Source organism: Ipomoea nil, unplaced genomic scaffold, assembly GCF_001879475.1.
Source record: "Ipomoea nil cultivar Tokyo-kokei standard unplaced genomic scaffold, Asagao_1.1 scaffold3321, whole genome shotgun sequence".
Taxonomy (NCBI): domain Eukaryota; kingdom Viridiplantae; phylum Streptophyta; class Magnoliopsida; order Solanales; family Convolvulaceae; genus Ipomoea; species Ipomoea nil.
Window position 1 is genome coordinate 4,177,837 of NW_017619749.1, and position 21,716 is coordinate 4,199,552.

General features: G+C 34.0%; 3 protein-coding genes and 1 pseudogene across 3 annotated transcripts; 1 reads left to right on the forward strand and 3 right to left on the reverse strand.

Moving 5' to 3' along the window:
* Positions 1-5,901: 5,901 nt before the first annotated feature.
* On the reverse strand, positions 5,902-7,428 carry LOC109170305 (uncharacterized oxidoreductase At4g09670-like). Its single transcript, XM_019319355.1, has 2 exons — positions 6,884-7,428; positions 5,902-6,704 (listed from the first exon to the last, which is right to left on the reverse strand). Exons 1-2 carry the CDS (start codon positions 7,346-7,348, stop codon positions 6,084-6,086), a joined length of 1,086 nt encoding a protein of 361 aa, XP_019174900.1. The 5' UTR covers positions 7,349-7,428; the 3' UTR covers positions 5,902-6,083.
* LOC109170306 (uncharacterized oxidoreductase At4g09670) lies at positions 5,902-13,267 on the reverse strand. The gene is made up of 3 exons (XM_019319356.1): positions 12,800-13,267; positions 12,061-12,684; positions 5,902-6,085 (listed from the first exon to the last, which is right to left on the reverse strand). Exons 1-2 carry the CDS (start codon positions 13,250-13,252, stop codon positions 12,064-12,066), a joined length of 1,074 nt encoding a protein of 357 aa, XP_019174901.1. The 5' UTR covers positions 13,253-13,267; the 3' UTR covers positions 5,902-6,085; positions 12,061-12,063.
* On the reverse strand, positions 8,573-9,864 carry LOC109169815 (annotated as a pseudogene).
* On the forward strand, positions 11,697-21,552 carry LOC109170304 (T-complex protein 1 subunit beta-like). Its single transcript, XM_019319354.1, has 12 exons — positions 11,697-11,729; positions 17,319-17,342; positions 17,450-17,506; positions 18,018-18,083; positions 18,183-18,294; positions 18,616-18,744; positions 18,843-18,914; positions 19,162-19,277; positions 19,615-19,691; positions 20,126-20,611; positions 20,833-21,148; positions 21,242-21,552. Exons 2-12 carry the CDS (start codon positions 17,337-17,339, stop codon positions 21,386-21,388), a joined length of 1,584 nt encoding a protein of 527 aa, XP_019174899.1. The 5' UTR covers positions 11,697-11,729; positions 17,319-17,336; the 3' UTR covers positions 21,389-21,552.
* The last annotated feature ends 164 nt before the right edge of the window (positions 21,553-21,716 follow it).

Sequence of the window (21,716 nt, forward strand, 5' to 3'; positions counted from 1 at the left end):
ATTATATCATTGTTCCATTTAATTTGGACTAATTAATTTTAAAAAAAAAGTGTCAAATAAATCACCAAACTTAAAAAGTGTATAATAAAATAATCAAACAAGTAACATATATGTAATTGAGATATTTTTCTGATTTCTTTTAATGCAATTTGAGTTGAAAACATGTTAATCTTTAATCCAAACTAATACCGCAAATGAAAGAGCTATTCTGAGTATGTACATGCTACGTAAGGATTATGAGCAGATTCCAACAGAACAATTGAAAAAATGTCCCAAGTGCACACATTTAACTTTAAAGTTTAATTGCACTCTTTTTAAATTTAAGGAAGAGTAAATACCCAAAATAGTCCCTCGACTATAGCTAAATTCACAAATTGGTCCTCAACTTTTAATTTCAACCAATTAAGTCCTTAACTTTGTAATTTTGACACGATTTGGTCCTCCATCTATTTGACCGTTTGTTGACCGTGATCGACGATCTCCAAAAGAACCTTCAGCTCTCGTCGGAGCACGTGGAGGCCTCCAGGATGACGTTGCACCAGTTCGAAAACACGCCGTCTTCTTCGCTCTGGTACGAACTCAAGTACATTGAATCCAAATGGAGGATGAAGAAAGGCGACCGGATTTGGTAGATTGCTTACGGCAGTGGATTCGAATGTAACAATGCGGTCTGGAAATGCAACCGGAACCTTAAAAAACCGATGATAGACCATGGAATTACATATATATCCTCAAAAATCATAGTCAACAAACGGTCAAATAGACAAAGGACCAAATTGTGTTAAAATTACAAAGTTAAGGACTTAATTGGTTGAAATTGAAAGTCAAGGACCAATTTGTGAATTTAGCTATAGTCGAGGGACCATTTTGGGTATTTACTCAAATTATAATTTTATCCCGACTTTTGACAGTCAACAAACAGTCAAATTAATACAGAGGACTAAATTGGGTAAGAATTGTATAGTTGAGGACTAAATTGGGTAAGAATTGTATAGTTGAGGACTTAATTGAGTAAAAGTTACATAGTTGAGGACTTAATTGGGTAAGAATGGTAGTTGAGGACCAAATTGGTAATTATGGCATAGTCGAGGGATCATTTTGGATATTAACTCTTTAAGGAATAAGGTTCAAATTAGCCACTGAACGTAACCTGAAAATGTAATTAGGCCACTGAACAAAAAAAAAAGTGCAATTAGGCCACTGAACACTCCAAATGTATGCAATTTCACCTGATAGCAGGTTACCATCAATTTTAGCAGGTTACCTGCTTACGTGGTAGTTGAGTTGGTATTTTTAAATAATTTGTAATAAATTTTAATAATAAATTTTAAAAAAAATAAAAAAAAAAAAAGCATGGTAAGTAAAATTTAAAATTTATTATTAAAATTTATTTAAAAAATTAAAATTTATTATTATATTTACTTTAAAAATTATTAAAAATGCCAACTCAGTTGCCACGTAAGCAGGTAACCTGCTAAAATTGATGGTAACTTGCTATCCGGTAAAACTGCATACATTTGGAGTGTTCAGTGGCCTAATTGCACGTTTTTAGTGTGTTTAGTGGCCTAATTGCACTTTTTCTTTTGTTCAGTGACCTAATTGCATTTTCAGGTTACGTTCAGTGGCCAATTTGAACCTTATTCCTAAATTTAATGATCCAAATACACATAAACGAGTGATTTATTTGACACTTTTTTTTCATTAATTTTTACGAGATAATTTCTTCACCACACAGTGGAATGGACAACCAATAATAATATGTTGGGTAAAAATGCATTTTTGCTTAAAATGGGATTTGAACATCCTTTCTAAAAATTGGGGTTAACGTATACGAATGTGAATGCATGAAACAAATATATTCATTCCTCTCATTTACGGGAATTATGCAACTATTACTACTTGAAGGTGTGGCGACAGGAGTGAAACTCATATTGTAATTTTAATTGACAAAAGACTACAAAAAAACATAAATCATCTTAAATTGTTATAATTGAGCGATTCAAATTAAAGAAGTCAATACATAATTTCCATAAAAAGTTAAACATTAAACTTTATGATTACAAAATTAACTGTCCAACCAAACTGTTTTCTATAAAGTTTAACCCGGCCTTTCACCTTTCACGACATCACCATAACCAGTCTGGACCAAACATTATTAGACTTTTCCTTCCTATTCTTAACGGCGGCATAGCATATATCCTTAAGATGAAAATTCTTACATTTGAAATTTTCTATTCTTAGCTGCACCGCGCCCACTGTTTTAACTTTTAAGGATGAATTGCATGCGTAGTTGTTTTTTGCTTGTTTAACTGGTCAATGTCTCAATGGTTTTCTTGGCCACTACTCATCGTCTTAACGGATTTATATGTATATAAAAACAAATTAGGTAAGCATGCATATATACGTTTATATACGCATCGTGTATGCATGTAGTCATATAAACCACTCAAAAAAAGTCTGCAGTTAGGTATGTTTGAATCAATTTATTTAATAATAAATATATTCTTTAAGAGTATATCTCCAATTTTATTATAATGAAAAATATCATTATAATATCTTCAGAAATGCTTAAGAAACAAACATTGGTAGAACAAGAAGAGAAACTGGAACACTGAAAATTGTATTATACAAACATGAAAAAAACATGTGTGTATATATAGGGGAATAGTTTAAATGAGAAAAATATCATCTTGTAAAAAGTAAAGATTAATTACAGCTGGTCATCATGTTCATTAATAAGGGAAATTCTATTTACACCACCTATTTTGCTATTTGCACCACTTATTTAATAGGTCTAATAGCTTTATAGGTGGTGCAAATATAAAAGTCCACCATTATTAAATGTGGTCAAAATTAATATTTATTATTCAATTTTTTTAACCATCCAAATATTAATTTAAAAAAAAAAAAAGAAGAAGATGAACTCGTCATCTTCTCCGGTGAGAGGGCGACGGGCTGCCTTCTCACCGGAGAAGGCAGCCCAGTTAAAAAAAAAAAAAAAAAAAAAAAAAAATCCGTCACCCTCTCCGGTGAGAAGGCAACCCAGGTAGAAGCCTACCTGGGTCGCCTTCTCCGGTGAGAAGGCAGCCCAGTTGCCTTCTCCGGTGAGAAGGCAGTCCGTCGCCTTCTCAACGGAGAAGGCGACGTTTCAATTTTTTTTTTAATATTTTAATTAATTAAATAATGAATTAATAAATTATTAATTGTAAGTTTGACCAGGTGGTGCAAATAGCAAAATGTATTCTCATTTGGCTATTTACACCCCCTATTAATTATTAAAAGCTTTCACTTTTTACAATTTCAAGATGTCTTTTGGTCAAAGGGTGGTGCAAATAGCAACACTCATTAATAATTGAGGGTTATTAAAAGAATAAAATAAAATAAAAAAGTGCGCGCACACACTTTAAGGACACTCAACCATCGATTTACTCAAATAAATGGAATATATATATATATATATATATATATATATATATATATATATATATATATATTAGTAGTTCCATTGTGCATAGGGGAAGGTGTGAGAACATGAATACTGACTAATCTAATAGATCAACGGTTGAAAGTTGTCGATAAATAAAAAAAAAATTAGATAGATCAATTGTATAAATATTAGAAACTTAAAAATTTATAATAATTATAAAATTGACCTCTTATTTTTTAAACTAAAATCCTTCAACTGTTAATGAACTATGATAAGCAGCTAAGATAAATTTTCTTGATTTACAAAGGGGTTAGGTTGTTCTTATTTGAACCCAAGCTATGTGTATATATATATTATAAATCCATATTGAATGCATGGGTAATGACATTTTTTTTCTTTCCATTGTTCAAAAGTAAATTAGAAAATGAGTAAATACTAATTTTGGTCCCACGAGTATTAATAAAATGATAATTTTGATCCACATCTTTAATCCGACCAATTTTCATCCACAAATATTGTTTTAGTACCAATTTTCATCTATAACTATTGTTTTAGCACTAAAATTCATCACGCTGATAACCCCTCCGTTTAAGACATGTCATTATCTAAAATTTAAAGGTATTTTTGTCATTTTCAAATTAAGTCTTAATTTGAGTATGAATAAAGGGATTTAAGCCTTAAGATCAATCTCAATTCACAATTCTCCTCATCATCCTACCTTAATTTGAGGGAAAAAAAACTACGAATTGGAATCAATCTTAGGGCTTAAATCCATTTATTCTATATCCTTAATAATTTCATATTTCGGCATGTCTTAAACAAAAGGGTGACCCCGACATAATGAATTTTAACACTAAAACAATAATTGTGGATGAAAATTGATACTAGAACTATAGTCATGGATGAAAATTGGTAAGAATTAAACATGTAAACCAAAACTGTCATTTTGCACCAAAATTGGTATTTGTTCTTTAAAAAATGGTAATGAGTTTTATGATTACAATAAAATTTGAATCGGATAACAGGATAACAAAAATTGATAAACATAATAATGTGTATCAAATATGATATAATAATGTATAAAAGTCAACCAAACTCCACCTAAAAATGTTTTCGTGCATCATAGTAAGAAACGACAACCAAATGGTTTTGGTTTCATGCCAATGCCACTATCATTTTCAAGAGGAAGTAGTCATATGATCTGGACTATGAAGATGTTAAGATACATAAACGACTTATAATAGCATTTATTACAGAAGAAAGGGATTTATCATCATGAATGAATACAATGGCAATACATAGTCACAGAATTGAGGTGGCCAAAAGTGCATTTTTTGAACTATTTCATTTCAAGCATGCTGCTAAATGTCCCAAATAATTTGTCTCAAAGTACAGAGCCTAATTTAATAATAAAGAACTTGGAACAAAACCAGAGAGTTGATGAAATCGAACCCACAAGACAAAATTTGAGACAAATTATATAGAACATGTAACAATTATTGATTCAAAGTCCAGGCCGGGGCGTGGGGGCCATTGGAGTTGGGGATTCAACCTTTGAAACAAGAAGAAATTAGGCCAGGGCATTTCTTGCTTTCCATAAAATCAAGAGGCAGTCCCCAACCAACTTGGTCGGACAGTTGACTTGGCAATTACAAGGTTCCAAGTTGGACTCCCTGTGGGAGCTGTCAATTGACCTTCTTGAGAGCATGTCATGCCAATCCTTTTTAGTTCCCATTATTCATATCCAAACGGACCAAGCAATCATTTGAGAGCATGTAATGCCCAATATCTTGTGTTAGATGGATCCAGAGTAAGGACAGCTAATCAAGTAATTTATGATCAAATATCTGATACCAAGATTTGGATGTTGACATGAATATTATATAATTCTCTCAGCATGTAATTTGCCTCCCAAAATGTGTCAGATGGATCCAGAGTAGCAAATCAAGTAATTTATGATCAAATATCCGAGAGCATGAATATTATATAATTCTCTCAGAATCTAATTTGCCTCCCAAAATGCACCATGGATCAAGAGATTGTCACTTTTTCGAAACTCATATGATTTGGAAATTTGAACCATTATGCATTGATTATCGTTATAGTCCAAATTGATTGCTAGTGTCTTTATGCAGCATCATGTCTCTACCGGTCTTTCAATGTTTCAGAGAGGGTTAGCATTGTTTGTGCAGTGAAAATATATGGCATCCGGGATTCTAAACAGTACATGTATCTGTTTATACATATTGCACTAATAAAGATGATAATTTCATAGATTAAAATTCTCAATGTAAAGATCGAGGAGGTACCTTATTGAGGTAGCTTTTGAGGTGTCGGATAGCGGGACTTTGATCCATCATGCAAGCCTTCCACAGCTCGTCTATCAGCAACTCGGTTTAGCATCCCTAAGAAGGCATCGAGAATTTTGTAACCAATATTTCTCATCAGGGCAACGAGAGAAATGAGGCCTCATATACTTAGAATCCCATTTTCAATTGGGCTTTTGGCAAGGATTTTATCAACAATCTTAAAACACAAACATTGAGTACAGAACGGTACAGCACATAAACTGCTTATTCAAGCCGAATAGCACTACATTATAAGCTGCAATACCATTTGCAACATAAATATGTTCACACAATAGTCACATGGACACTTAACTCACAATCTCTACGGGCTCAAAGCCTTTCTCAATCGATGTCTTGACAGCGTCCAAAACTAGCTGAGTTTTCCTACTAAAGGTTGGCCACTTTTTCTCTGGTTTTGAGCCATCCTTTTTAATACTCGCAACTAAACTCGAAAACTCCTCAACCATCAGAACTTCCTGGGGAATGTCTGTTGTGACAATGTGCTCACTAGGCTTTGGATCCCATTCTGTCACAAACTCAGTAAATCCAGATTTTGTGCCAGTCATATAAGAAGCCTTTTTCTCATCATATGGGATCACAAAACCATGAAGATACAGAGTGCCATTAGTTCCAATAGCAGTGACATCCATTGTCATGTTTGACAAAAAGGAGCACTGGAAAGTTGCCAGTTTCCCATCTTCCCAATATAAAGAAGCACCACAAGCCATAATGACCCCAGATTTGTTGAACACAGGGTTCCTCAAAGCAATTACAGATTTGGGCATCTTAAAATCAGCTGCCCACAAAATGGACCTGATGCAATACCACCCAACATCGCCAAGAGCACCCAGAGCATCAAGGTCTGGCTTCACACGAATGTCATTTTCAAGAAAGTCTGGATCAGCAGCAAATGTGAAATGACTGTGCACCTGCAATGTTCACCCGATATCAAATACCCATCACTTCTAAAGCTAATTACTAACAAAAAGAAAGAATCTTTTTAAGGATTGATTGAAAAATGAAATACTAAAGTGAAGTTTAAACCACTACATGAGACAACTAGAACAAAGTTTTAAATCCATTGAATTTATTTCTTTAATCTGAGTACCGATTTGAGTTCACCGAACAGGTCCGGATTAGAGATGAATTCCTTCATCTTAGCGGTGCGAGGGTGGTGCATCCACATGGTAGCGTCCATAAGTTGCAACCCATTGGATTCGAATGCTTCCAAAATCGTATCGAATTCCTTGGAATTCAGCGCCACGGGCTTCTCGAGCAGCAAGTGTTTCCGCTTCTGGGCAGCCAAGACAGCCCACTTGGCGTGCAGAGCCGTCGGGAGGGGCATATAGACGGCGTCGACATCCGGGTCATCAAGAACGGCTTCGTAACTGCCGTACACCTTAGCGGAAGCCGGGAAACCATTCTCGGCGGCAAATTTCTTGGCCTTTTCGAGACTGCGGCTGCCGACGGCGTGAAGGGTGGCGCTCTGTGATAGATTGATGGCCCGTGCAACCTTTCGGGCGATTTCGGCGCACCCAATGATTCCGATTTGGATCGGCGGCGAAACCGACATTTTCTATTCGAGTTGTTTAAGGTGCTCAGTGAGTGGAGTGCTCGAGATTCGAGAAGCGCAGCAGGATTGAAATTGCGAAGACCACTGCCTAATTTTATAAGGAAAAAATGTCAAATTGGCCTCATAAATTACAGTGCAATTGGGTTCCTAAGTGAAAAAACTTCATCACATCTCTTAAATCTGTAAAATTGTTCAATTAAATTCAAGTTGACTTGTTTATTAGGTTAAATGCTTATGGTGTTGACACCTGTCTTTATTTTATTTTTTTTAATTTAAAATGTTATATATTATAAATTAATTAAAATAATAATTATTATTATTATAAAAATAAATAAATAAATAAAACACGCCACGACTGTCCTTGAAGAAGGAACATAGCTACAAGCTGTCCGGCGTGGACAGCCGATGGTTGTTTTTTTTTTTTTTTTTTTTTTTAATTTCTAAATTTTTTAATTATTATTATTATTATTAATTTATAATAAATAATATTTTTAATAAAATAAATAAAATAAGGACATGTGTCAACACCGTATGCATTTAACCTGATAAATATGTCAATTTAGACTTAATTGAACAATTTTACCGATTTAGAGAACCTGAATGAAGCTTTTTTCACTTAGGGGACCCAATTGCACTATCCACTTTACTTATGAGGCCAATTTGACACTTTTTCCAATTTTATAATTGTCTTTTATATAAAACCTAATGCCCCAATTACATTTTTGGTTGGAGGGACAAAATTGTTATTCCCTCCTTTTGTTGAATTTGAGAAAGGAAAAATAAATGAAACGACACTACTACCCTTAGTTGTTATTACTATTATTATTACACAATGGTATTTTAGTCTTTATACCACTTGTTTCATTCTCAACTCCAAAATTCTATTTCTCCCTACCAAACAACGTAATTTGAATTTCTACTTTATTCTCACCTTATTCTTTTATCACCGAATTACAATTCATTTTCCCCCTCTAATTCTTCCCTTCCAAGCAAACACCCCGTTGATGTAGACATCAATCCTAAATTCTACTCTTTGGCTTTTTTCTTTATGATGTTACAATTAAGGATAGTATAATTTTCATCGTGTGAATCTTCAAAAAGTGTCAAACATCAAGGACTTGTGAATAAGAGTAAAGATTTTTTTCTCACTTTGGTCCATTTACTATCGCTCATTCTCAATTTTGCATTCCGACTTTTAATTGCACGCAATGTGGTTTCTTGACTTTAAAAAATTACTCCAATTTGATCCTCCATTACCTTTTCCATCAACCAAAAGTTAAGTTGGGGGTATTTTAGTCCATTCACGGAGGTGCTCACGTGCGTCTTCTCCGACCTGGAGGATGCGTTTTTGGAGAGCCCAAAATCCGCCATTTTCGCAACCAAGTTTTCGTCGAGCAAGATGTTTGTGCTCTTCACGTCCCGGTGGATTATTCCCTGCGCCGCGTCGGTATGCAGGTAATGCAGTCCAGGGCTGCTCCGATGCAGACTTCTAGGCGTTGGTTCCATGAAAGCGACGGAAAATTATTGCCGTAAAGATGGTCCCATTAGGGGCCATTAGACATGTATTCATAAACTAGAATCATTTTGTTGTTCTCTCGTCCACCAACCCCAAATACATATTGTCGAATCATCCGATGCCGATGATTTTGGTTATCTCCCAGTTGTTGGTAGCTACCTGCAATTTCGAGAAAGAGAAATACCTGCCAAATCGGATGTTGATGAGAATAAAGGTTATTCTACCGTGATCCTGACGGAGTCTTGTTGTTGGGGTTCGTGAAAGTTGCGTCTCCGACGTGGACGGGAAGCAACCACGACGAGAAACTCTTCCTCCTCTGCCAGTCTTGCGACCACTTCCGCCACTTGACGGCATCGCCCCCAACCCCACCCACGAACGAACCGAACATCATGGCGAATCCGACAGCTGCCACCGTTTGACGGTTGCTGTTATTACCCTCCAACACTCTCGTGTCATCCGCGTCTTCCTTGGTGAAATAAATAGAAGTTGTTGCGCTAACGCGCATCCGTTTTCGGAAGACACCGAATTCTCGGTCTAGGCTCCCCATGAAATTATTCATCTTAAACACCTCGAGCCCATTAAGGATGACATTTCTCGTGCCCTAAGCTTCATCATCTATCGGGGAAACTTTGATCTCCAACAGACTGGTAACCATGGTAGAATTCACCACAATATCTTTGTAGTACGCCGTCGCCAACTTTCTCGTCAATGCTGACATGTCCAGCCCCGAAATGGTTATCTTGTCGTTGAAATACAGTTCATTCAATGACTTGCTAACAATATCACATAAATGGAGACAAATAAGGTACCAGAAATGAACATTAATGTCCATTTTCCAAGTGATATTAAAATTAGGTTGCACCGATTTGGAGTCGGTGAGTTCTTGCGCCGATGCATAAACCGCCGGCGGAGCAATCAGCGAGGAGCCTTCCATTACCGGGTAAGAGATGATCGCCGGCGAAACCGAGACATGATTACCCATTTCCTTAGGGTCAAGCAGATGAATGGACCAAAATACCCCCCAACTTAACGGCTGGTTGATGGAAAAGGTAACAAGGACCAAATTGGGGTAATTTTTTAAAGTCAAGGGATCACATTGGGTGCAATTAAAAGTCGGAATGCAAAATTGAGAATGAGCAATAGTGAAGGGACCAAAACGGGAAAAAACTCTAAGGGGTGTTTGGTTGGATGGAAAACATTTTCCATGGAAAATGTTTTCCTAAAAGTGAAGGAAAATGATGTTTTATGTTGTTTGGTTGGATGGAAAACATTTTCCATTGGAAAAAGTTTTCCTTAAGAATGAGGAAAACCAATTCCTAACTCATCCTAGGTATTTTGTTTTCCATGGAAAATATCTATTTTCTTGGAATTTATTTTCCATGGAATTTCAATTCCATTTCCCTTCATAATTTAAATTGTGAACATTCAATATGTAAATTGTAATTAAACAATCAGTATATAAATTGTGTATTTTGACCTGAGTTTACGATATAACTATCGAAGTTTGGGAGTCCATGTAATATCCGAAGTAACTTATTTGACTTACTTAAAGTAATTGTTAAAATTTAAATAGGATTCGACCAGTGACTAATGATATATATATATATATATATATATATATATATATATCATTTTTAATATATAATTGTTTTATTTTTCTTATTATTGCATATTACATGACATACTCTCAATCATTTGACGACTACATTTTATACTCGTACACTCATTACCCCACAACATCATTTAATTTAGTATCAAGTATTACAATATAATTTGACATGATTTGTACATAACAATTTAAACTAAAATTAACCAATAATTCAATAATTAATAAATACAAAAGATATAAATCCTATCCTATATATAATAAAGCTATATGGTCTTGTGAAAATTGAATGTTGCATTTAATTTTCACAAGACCATATGGCTTTAAGATGTGAAAGTCTTGTGAAAATTAAATGGACTTTAAGATGTGAAAATTACTTTAAGATGTGAAAATTAAATGTATGGCTGTAAGAAGCATGCATGCAACCCCAAAGTCCATAAGTTTGAAATTAATATATAGCATAGCTATGTGGCTTAATATTTAAGATTGTTGATGTGCATATTGAGGACTAAATTCAAGCAACAAGTCGGCTTAGTAACATTAAGATTATATGATGTACAATTGACGTTACATCTAGAGTTAGAAATCTCAAAGGTCTAGAAATTTTGATCCGTGGTGACTCTAAAATTGTAATTCAATTACTATTGTAGTTTACTAAGTTCTTAAAAATTTATAATATTAAATACTATGTACTAATCAGGACTATGTGGTCTAATGGTATCCGGGTTGGACTTCCATTTGGAAGATTGTGATTTCGAGCCTTAGTGGAGGCGTTATTGGCTCTCTCTTTGTGTTTCAGTAAGTTGAGAAAGTATGAACAGATACTACATTGTAATAGAGCTAGTAGCATTCAAAAAAAAAAATACTATGTACTAAATTTTCAATATAGTTTAAAATTTGTAGTAATCACCCACCTTAAATATTATTTTAATTGTAAATATATTTATGTTCATAATTTTATCACAGGAATTCACACATAATAATTATTAAATAACAAAAATTTTATATATGAATAAACTCATATAGTGTATATTTTTATAACATATTTTCCGTGCATCGCACGGGACAAATACCAGTTTATATAATATCATCAACAAGATATAATATTTAATTTGATATTAAATTTTAATAGAACCACGTGAATTCATGCAAATAATGTCTCGCCCATGCAAGGTATGAGTAGAAGGCAGGGCATACAATACACTGGCGATTGATTAAACTGTTTAACCTAAAATCCCCGCTTCATTCCACCTTCATCTCTCAGACCTCAGTCTTGGATTCCCATGGCGGTATGGTCTTTAGGCGCTGCTACATTTTCAATATAATGCCACATTAATACTGCGTTTATCTCTTTCTTTTCTGATTATTTCTACATTTTGATCTATTTTTTTTTTATCCAAGGTTGGTAAAATTTTAAAAGATGAAGCCTAGCTTCAGAAGAAAAGGGCGAATGGTAAGTTTTATGTTAACAAACTAATCTTTGGCTCCATTTATTTTTAAATTTATGTAGGACGAGTACATAACATTACAGCACATAAAGCTGCTTATTCAGCCGAACAGCACTAATACCATTTGCAACATAAATATGTTGACTCAACTCACAATCTCTACAGCCTCAAAACCTTTATCAATCGATGTCTTCACAGCGTCCAAAACCAGCTGAGTCTTCCTACTAAAGGTTGGCCACCTTTTCTCTGGTTTTGAGCCATCCTTTTTAATACTCGCAACTAACCTCGAAAACTCCTCAATCATCAGAACTTCCTGGGGAGTGTCTGTTGTGACAATGTGCTCACTAGGCTTTGGATCCCATTCTCTCACAAACTCAGTAAGTCCAGATTTTGTGCCAGTCGTATAAGAAGCCTTTTTCTCATCATATGGGATCACAAAACCATGAAGATACAGAGTGCCATTACTTCCAATAGCTGTCACGTCCATTGTCATGTTTGACAAAAAGGAGCACTTAAAAGTTGCCACTTTCCCATCTTCCCAATATAAAGAAGCACCACAAGCTATAATCACCCCAGATTTGTTGAACACAGGGTTCCTCAAAGCAATTGCAGATTTGGGCAGCTCAAAATCAGCTGCCCACAAAATGGACCTGACGCAATACCACCCAGCATCCCCAAGAGCACCCAGACCATCAAGGTCTGGCTTCACACGAATGTCATTTTCAAGAAAGTTAGGATCAGCACCAAATGTGAAACTACTGTGCACCTGTAATGTTCACCAGATATCAACTACCCATCAGTTCTAAAGCCATTATTAACAAAAAGAACGAATCTTTTTTAAGGTTTTAAATCCATTGAATTTATTTCTTTAATCTGAGTACCGATTTGAGTTCACCAAACAGGTCCGGATTGGAGATGAATTCCTTCATCTTAGCGGTGCGAGGGTGGTGCATCCACATGGTACCGTCCATAAGTTGCAACCCATTGGACTCGAATGCTTCCAAAATCGTATCGAATTCCTTGGCATTCAGCGCCACGGGCTTCTCGAGCAGCAAGTGTTTCTGTTTCTGGGCAGCCAAGACAGCCCACTTGGCGTGCAGAGACGTCGGGAGGGGCATATAGACGGCGTCGACATCCGGGTCATCAAGAACGGCTTCGTAACTGTCGTAGACCTTAGCGGAAGCCGGGAAACCATTCTCGGCGGCAAATTTCTTGGCCTTTTCGAGACTACGGCTGCCTACGGCGTAAAGGGTGGCGCTCTGTGATAGATTGATAGCCCGTGCAACCTTTCGGGCGATATCGGCGCACCCTATGATTCCGATTTTGATCGACATTTTTCTATGCGAGTGGTTTAAGCTGCTCAGTGAGTGGAGTGCTCGAGATTCGAGAAGCAGAGCAGGATTGAAATTTCGAAGACCACTGCCTAATTTTATAGGGTTGTACTTACTAAAAATCCTACTCCCTCAATTAGTCAATTTTACTACTTATCAAAGTAATAATAATCATTCAATAAAAAAAATCAATAATACTTATTAAGAAATAATAATCATCCGTCAATTAGGAAATAATAATACGTATTAACGAAAATAATAATCTCAATAAAAAAAGAAATAATAATAAGTACATATTAAGGAATAATAATAATCATTCAATTTGGAAATATATAATAATATTTATTAAGGATTAATAATAATAGTACTCGGGTTGGACTTCTATTTGGAAGGTTGTGAGTTCAAGCTTCAATGGAGGCGTTATTGGTTCTTTGTATTTCAGTAGGTTGAGAAAGTATATGAACAGATACTACATTGTAATAGAGCCAGTAACATTAAAAAAAAAAGAATAATAATCAGTAAAACATATTAAGAAATAATAATAATCAATCAATTAGGGAATAATAATACTTATTAAGAAATAACAATAATCATTCAATAAAAAAATAATAAGTAATACTTATTAAGTAATTTTCGTTTCCTTATATATAATAATCAGTAATACTTAATTACTTATTAAGGAATAATAATAATTAGTTAATTAAGAAATAATAATAATCATTCAATAGAAAAGAAATAATAATAGATAATACTTCTTAAGGAATAATAATCATTAGTCACTTACAGGGCGTTTGATTGGAGGGAATTTAAATTTCATTCCCACTTAATTCTCACCTAATTCCAAATACCACTAATAAATTCCTTAGTTTTGTTAGAAGGAATTGTAATTCCCTCATTTTCATGGATTTTAGGGAAAAAAAAAAAAGATAATGACAAGACAAAACTACCCTCCCATTTTTTAACCTAAAATTGATGCCTGACAACAACTATGGACATTTTGGACTTTATACTGTTTATTCCCTTTCAATTCAAATGTATACTAAACATTGAAATTGAAATTCCCAGTAATTTTATTCCTGTAAACCAAACACATGAATTTAAATTCCCACTTCAAAACCAAGTGGCTTGTAGTCCATTGGTATCGGATTGCTCCCCTAAGTGGGAGGTGTAAGGTTCGAACTTCAATTGAGGCAATAGTGTGTATATGTAGGGTATCCCCCTTCCTTATAATAATAATAAAAAAATTCCCACTTCATTCCAGTAATTTATCTCCCATTGAATTGCAATTCATTTTCCACGTAATTCCCTTCCTCCAACCAAACGCCCTGTTATGGAATACCAATAGTTTTTTTTTTTTTTAATACCAATACTTATTAATGAATAATAATAATCATTCAATAGAAAATGAATAACAATCAGTAATACTTATTAATGAATAATAATAATCAGTCAATTAGAAAATTATAATACTTATTAAGGAATAATAATTATTATTCAATAAAAAAAGAATAATAATCACTAACACTTATTAAGGAATATAATAATTAATAATATTTTTCTTTTTCCATTTTCAGTCAAGTATGGATCATTTTTCGTTTTCTTTTCTATAACAATATGTAATTGGACAATTATTTGCTGGAATTCAAGAAAGGATGACATCAGAAAACTTAATCGATCAAACACATTTCATCAATTGCACTATATAATATTTGTTGTTATAATTTATATAATTATATATTGATCCAAATATTTTTTAAATATTATAGCAAATCCATTCCGTGCAACACACAGAAAAAAATACTAGTTAGTCTATATTGTGTCATATTTAAAATATTTTTTTATTCAATTGACTCATTTATGATTTGGTTAAACCAATTATGTATAATATTACCATAATAATATTTTCATAATTAATTAATTTATATTATATCATATTAAAAATATTTGTTATTCAACTAATATAGATATGTACAATTAAGCTCCTCTATTTCTTTGTAGTATGTCACGGAGCATAATTAATTAACTAATACTTCGTAGTTGCTATAAACCTTAGTAGATGCATGGAAACCATTATCGGCAATGAATTTTTTGGCATTTTCAAGAATGCAGTTGATGGATGTCTCAAGCGTGATGATCCGAAAAAAATAGATTATCTGTGAGGGTGCGAGATAATAATTCGATTTGATACATATTTTCAAATAGCGATTATAATTAGGACCCGTTTGGTTTGCGGATAATATTTTAAGGGAAATAGAATTGAAATTTTATAGAAAAATAATTACTAAGAATATGAATGAATTTCATTGTTTGGTTGATGGGAAAAATTTATTGAGAATACTAAATTCTATTGTTTAGTTAGATTTGAAATTGTAAGGAATAACGAGTATAAAGAAATACATGTTACTACAAATTAATAAGAGTAATATAATTAAGAAAGAAAGCATGAGTAAAATAGTCAAATCATATCATTTTTACTTCCAATCTTCCATGGAAACAAAATCCCATGTGGAACTAAGAATTTTGTTTTTCTCAAATTTGAATAATTTATTTTCCAATGAAAAATAAATTCCATGAACCAAACATCAAAAAACAACATTTTCCTCCACCTTAAAACAAATTTTCCATCCAACCAAACATCACCTTAAGGCCTTAAGAGTATACAAAAGGTTAAAAAAAAAAAAAGAAAAGAAATAATAGTCAAATAGGACATGCAACTGCTCACCAAATTGCAATTAGGTCATCAAACTAAAAAAATTACAATTGAGTTTTTAAACAACACAAACTCATATAATTTAACTCAAAATACCTGTATACCTAAAGTATGCTGATGTGACGATTATTAATTTTAAAAGTAAATATTTTAAACAATTTTAAATAAATAATTATTTTTTTTTAAAAAAAACAAGAGCTGCCGCCCGGAAAGACTTCGTCTCTATGACCAGGGAGACGAAGGGACCTTCATCTCCTTACTATGGAGATGAAGGTCTTTGTCGCTGGCCGGCAGTTCTTGTTTTTTTTGTTTTGTTTTTTTTTTTTTAATTTTTTTATTTAAAATTTTAATTAATTATTTTATTTAAAATTATTTCTAAAATTTGTAACTGCCATGTCAGTGCATTTTTAGGTAAACATGTCATTTTTAATTAAATTGCATGAGTTTATGTTGTTAAAAGATCAAGGCCCTGTTTGGTAAAAAATTGGCCTATAGGCAATTTTGGTTTATTTGACCATTATTAATTGTTTGATTTAGTTAAAATATCAATATAAATGTTTGGTTAATTAACTTTTTGCAACTCCAAAAGGCTAAAATTCAAAAAACTACTCCAAGCAATTTTTTCAAGTAGCTTTTTGAGAAAAAAAAATTATACCAAACAGCTATCAGCTAATAGCTAATTTACCAAACACGTTTCTACAATCAGCTAATGTTATCAACTATTTATACCCTCTAAGTAACACAATCAGCTAACAGTCATTTTACCAAACAGGACCCAATTGTATTTTTTTTAGTTCGATGTCTAATTACAATTTGGTGTACAAAGTCGCCTATTTGACCCTTATTTAAAAAGAGAATGTTGTATGTCCAATTTCGAATTAGGAAAGGGCGCGCATGTAATAAGTATGTAAATTCAAAACAAGGAAAAGATGACAAATTATTGTGTGGACCATGAATATCAGGTACATTTTTAATGTATTAAAAGTATATTATTTTTGTACTGAATGTATATTATTTTTGTACTGAAGGTACATTATATAAAATAATGTATCCTTAATATATTAAAAATGTACTTTCAAAAAATGTACATTATATACATAAATAATGTACCCTTAGTATATTAAAAATGTACTTTTTATTTATGATATAAACAATTGTGTGGATCATGTTCCATGCAAGAATGATTGGGAAAAGTCAGTGCGGGTCGCGAGATGGGCCTATCCTTTGTTACAAGACAACTTTACCCTTAATGAACTAAGGAAATTACACGCCTATTTCAATTTACGTTTTACAACCACAGAGATTGATTCAACAGTTTTACGTAAAATCCCCGCTTCATTCCACCTTCATCTCTCAGACCTCAGTGCTTGGATTCCCATGGCGGTATGGTCTTTAGGCGCTGCTACATTTTCAATGCCACATTAATACTGCGTTTATCTCTTTATTTTCTGATTATTTGTACATCTTGATCTATTTTTATTTTCTCCAAGGTTGGTAAAATTTTAAAAGATGAAGCTTCCGAAGAAAAGGGCGAGCGAGCTCGAATGGTAAGTTTTATGTTAACAAACTAATCTTTGGCTCCCTTTATTTTTAAATTTATGTAGGACGAGATGCTCTGACAACGCAATTGGTTAAAACTCGTAGATCATGAGTCCTATGACTTTTTTCTTAAGGTTACTCATTAAATGACTTTACAATTGTTGTAATGTTTGCTAAATGAGGATCACACTTGACAAATGATATCAGTTTCTCACATTCCGAAACGTAGTTGTACAGTTTAGATGTAAATTGATTAAGGAAATATTGTAGAGCTTCTGTCATAAGAGTAATCTTTTAAGGAAGTAGAAGAATTACTATACCCAAAAAAAAAAAAAAATCATTATAAAATATTTAAGTGTTGATCATATTAGACTCTTCCATAGGAAATAAGGAGATGGATGTGCTGTTGCTATGTTTGTAGATTTCTCTCAGATATTGTGCTTTAATTTTCTTGCCGGCTGTAGGTATTACTTGTTTTACTAGTGTGACTTATATCTGCTTTTCTATCCCTGATTTTAGGCATCCTTTGTGGGGGCAATGGCAATTGCTGATTTGGTGAAGACAACCTTAGGGCCAAAAGGAATGGTAAAAATTCATTTCCAATTTTCGTTTGATAGTTTCAAACAAGATGTTAAAGTTTGGTAACTTTGGTTTAAATTCTTGCTGTTTGTTTTTGTTTAACAGGACAAGATTTTACAATCAACTGGCAGGGGTCACAGTGTTACAGTTACAAATGATGGTGCAACCATCCTAAAGTCCCTCCATATAGATAACCCAGCTGCTAAAGTTCTTGTTGGTATCCTTAATCTTGCTGTTAGTCATTTTGCTGGAAAACTTTTGGGCTCACTGGTCTTTGTGTTGCTAATGTAAATCAAATCCTTTTAATTTAGAGGGATTGTTTATGCCTTTATGGTGTCATTAATCCATTATGAATTTTCAAATTGAAGTGGACTTCCAAGACTCCTCTATGTTCCTAGTGGCTCCTGGGAAATGGACCAAAATAGAAAAGTGACAGAGATCATACTGTTAAAAGTTGAACGATGCAGAAAGTAGAGAACTAGAGAAGAGTAATGTTGATTTGTCTATTATATGTCAAGAACCTTAATGACTTTGTTAGACATTTCAAAAGTCCAAGACGATGAGGTTGGTGATGGGACAACTTCAGTAGTTGTTTTGGCTGGGGAACTTTTGAGCGAGGCAGAAAAGCTCATAAATTCAAAGATTCATCCTATGATAATTATTTCAGGTGTGTTCAATGCATCATTGATTCATTGCAAATCCCTTTAAATCAGGTTGTATGCTTAGTTGATTCATCTTTTTATTTATTTTTATCTTTAACTGTAGGTTTTCGGATGGCAGCTGAATGTGCACGCAATGCATTGTTAGAGAAAGTTGTAGATAACAGACAGGATGCAGGTATATATGCTTGAGTTATGATGTGAATTAAAATCGAGTATATTTCTTTATTGTTTTATTGCTATCTATCCAATTGATGATTTGTTTTCAATGATCTGTGACAATTCAAAATAAGCATGAATATGGAATCATGGATTAATTGGTCATGCTATGGTGTGGTTAAGCACTATTTATGTTGATAATTTCTCTTCGTGGTTTTCAAAATTTTATTGACAAGTCTGTTCTGTGATGCTGCTGGGTGATGCAGAGAAATTCAGATCAGACTTGATGAGAATTGCAATGACTACTTTGAGTTCCAAGATTTTGTCTCAAGATAAGGACCATTTTGCAAAGCTTGCCGTCGATGCTGTTATGAGGTTGAAGGTATATAGTCCTGCTGCATATTTTAATTTTCTTCTTAAGTCACCAAATCTCTTTCTCTTACTGATGAAGGCCCCCAACTATTTATTTGGCCTAAGATGTCATCTAAACACAAGTCTTTTTTAATGTGTTCACCTACCATCTTTCTCTCTCACAGTGTGAAAATATGTGTTTTTTGTCTCTCTTATATTTAAACGTTTTTTTCTATTCATCCGTTCATACTTGTTAATATTATTTCTACAGTTTATTTAAAAACAGAAAAATGATATGATTCTTCACTTAATTTTGTTTTAGTAGCTTGAAGTTTAAATTTGTTTGATTGTTTGGTTCAATGTGACAGGGCAGCACCAACCTCGAATCAATCCAGATTATTAAAAAGCCTGGAGGTTCACTTACGGATTCATTCTTAGATGAGGGGTTGGTCGTCTAATCTTTAAAATGTTCAGAAATATTGTTCTTACTGTTAAATAGTTTCTATTAATTCATGTATGTTGGTGGTATCTACAGTTTGCAGAATTTTAGTTGATAAACTTTTCACCTTGGAGTAGTACCTGTTTAACTGGTTGCTAGTGGCTTGAACTTCTGTTCATAAAAGCTAAAAGTTGAGATCTTTGTGTGATCTTGGTGTTCATCTATCTGTGCCCTTAAGTGCAAGAATTGCTTATAGCTTTCATGTCTTATGCTCGCTATAAAATAGTTGTAGGCATTTAAGCCAGACCTTAGTTTGATTCTAAAATATTTAACTTTTTATTATGCACTTCTGTGTTTTCTTTCACCAGCCTTTCCTCTGTATTTTGTTGTTGGCAAACAAACGTTATAATTTTCTTTTTAATATATGTTTTTATTTGTAGGTTTATTCTGGACAAGAAAATCGGTCTTGGCCAACCTAAAAGAATTGAAAATGCAAAAATCCTGGTGGCTAATACTGCAATGGATACAGATAAAGCAAAGATTTATGGTGCACGTGTTCGTGTGGATTCCATGGCAAAAGTTGCTGAGCTAGAAGCTGCTGAAAAGGAAAAAATGAAGGGGAAGGTGCAAAAGATTATCAGCCATGGAATAAACTGTTTTGTTAACAGACAGCTGATCTATAACTTCCCAGAGGAACTTTTTGCTGATGCTGGGATTCTTGCTATAGAACATGCTGATTTTGATGGCATTGAGCGCCTGGCTTTAGTCACAGGTGGTGAGATTGCATCCACCTTTGATAATCCAGAGTCAGTTAAGCTGGGACACTGTAAACTTATCGAGGAAATCATGATTGGTGAAGACAAGTTGATCCACTTTTCTGGGGTCGGCATGGGTCAGGCATGTACAATTGTTCTGAGGGGTGCAAGGTATTTGGCAGTTACCTCATTCCTTCTACTTTCAACTTTGTCTCCAGAGGGTTATTGTTGTCTTGCTACTATGCCACATAAGCTTATTTGTAATGATCTCATTCACCTTATAGTATGCCATTTCTTTGTTTCATTTTTTGGCAGTTAACTTTGTTTCCCGATTCCATGGTTGATAATTTTGATTCATGCAATTAGTAACCTTTTCCCTAATTCTTTGGCAGCCCTCATGTACTGGATGAAGCTGAAAGATCGCTGCATGATGCTTTGTGTGTGCTGTCTCAGACGGTGAATGACAGCAGGGTACTACATGGCGGTGGGTGGCCTGAAATGGTGATGGCAAAGGCAGTTGATGAGCTGGCTAAGAAGACTCCCGGAAAAAGATCTCATGCAATTGAAGCTTTCTCCCGTGCGCTTTTGGCCATTCCAACAATTATTGCGGACAATGCTGGTTTGGACAGTGCCGAACTTATTGCTCAACTCCGTGCTGAACACCACACAGATGGATGTAGTGCAGGGATTGATGTCATCTCCGGATGTGTGAGTATCATGTCATATTCAAAGGATTTTACTTGGCTGTTTGCCTTGGTCTCGTTTAGTTTAGTTTAGTTTTGAGTGTTCGTACCATTGCAGGTTGGAGACATGGCAGAGCTGGGGATATCTGAAGCATTCAAAGTAAAACATGCAGTGCTGCTCTCTGCAACCGAGGCTGCTGAAATGATTCTACGAGTAGATCAAATAATCACCTGTGCACCGCGGAGTAGGGGAGATAGAATGTGAAATCAACCAGAGTTTCCCACGTTGCTGATCTTGTCATTTTTTAAGTTGAGAACGCTTTTCCAAATCTGTTAGGGGTGTTTGGTTCAAGTTATATAAGATAAATAAAGTTATATTTGCTTGGGAATATAAGATTCTCATTTTTTGTTCAGGTTATATAATTTTTTTCAGGGAATGTCATATAACCTCCACATTAAGTTTTTAGCTATTGGAAGGGAATGCAAGATACTCTTCAATTCTTAGGTAATTTCACATTCTTGTCTTATTACTAATTTTGAGCTTTTGACATTTTAATCAATTTATCTTAGTACAGTTGTCTTATTTACGTATC

Coding starts and splice junctions, on each gene's coding strand:
- LOC109170305 (XM_019319355.1), bottom strand. CDS start 7,348: ATGTCGGTTTCGCCGCCGATCCAAATCGGAATCATTGGGTGCGCCGAA. Junction 6,705..6,883: donor TGTTCGGTGAACTCAAATCG/GTACTCAGATTA, acceptor TGAACATTGCAG/GTGCACAGTCATTTCACATT.
- LOC109170306 (XM_019319356.1), bottom strand. CDS start 13,252: ATGTCGATCAAAATCGGAATCATAGGGTGCGCCGATATCGCCCGAAAG. Junction 12,685..12,799: donor TGTTTGGTGAACTCAAATCG/GTACTCAGATTA, acceptor TGAACATTACAG/GTGCACAGTAGTTTCACATT.
- LOC109170304 (XM_019319354.1), top strand. Junction 17,507..18,017: donor AGGGCGAGCGAGCTCGAATG/GTAAGTTTTATG, acceptor CCCTGATTTTAG/GCATCCTTTGTGGGGGCAAT. Junction 18,745..18,842: donor TCCTATGATAATTATTTCAG/GTGTGTTCAATG, acceptor CTTTAACTGTAG/GTTTTCGGATGGCAGCTGAA.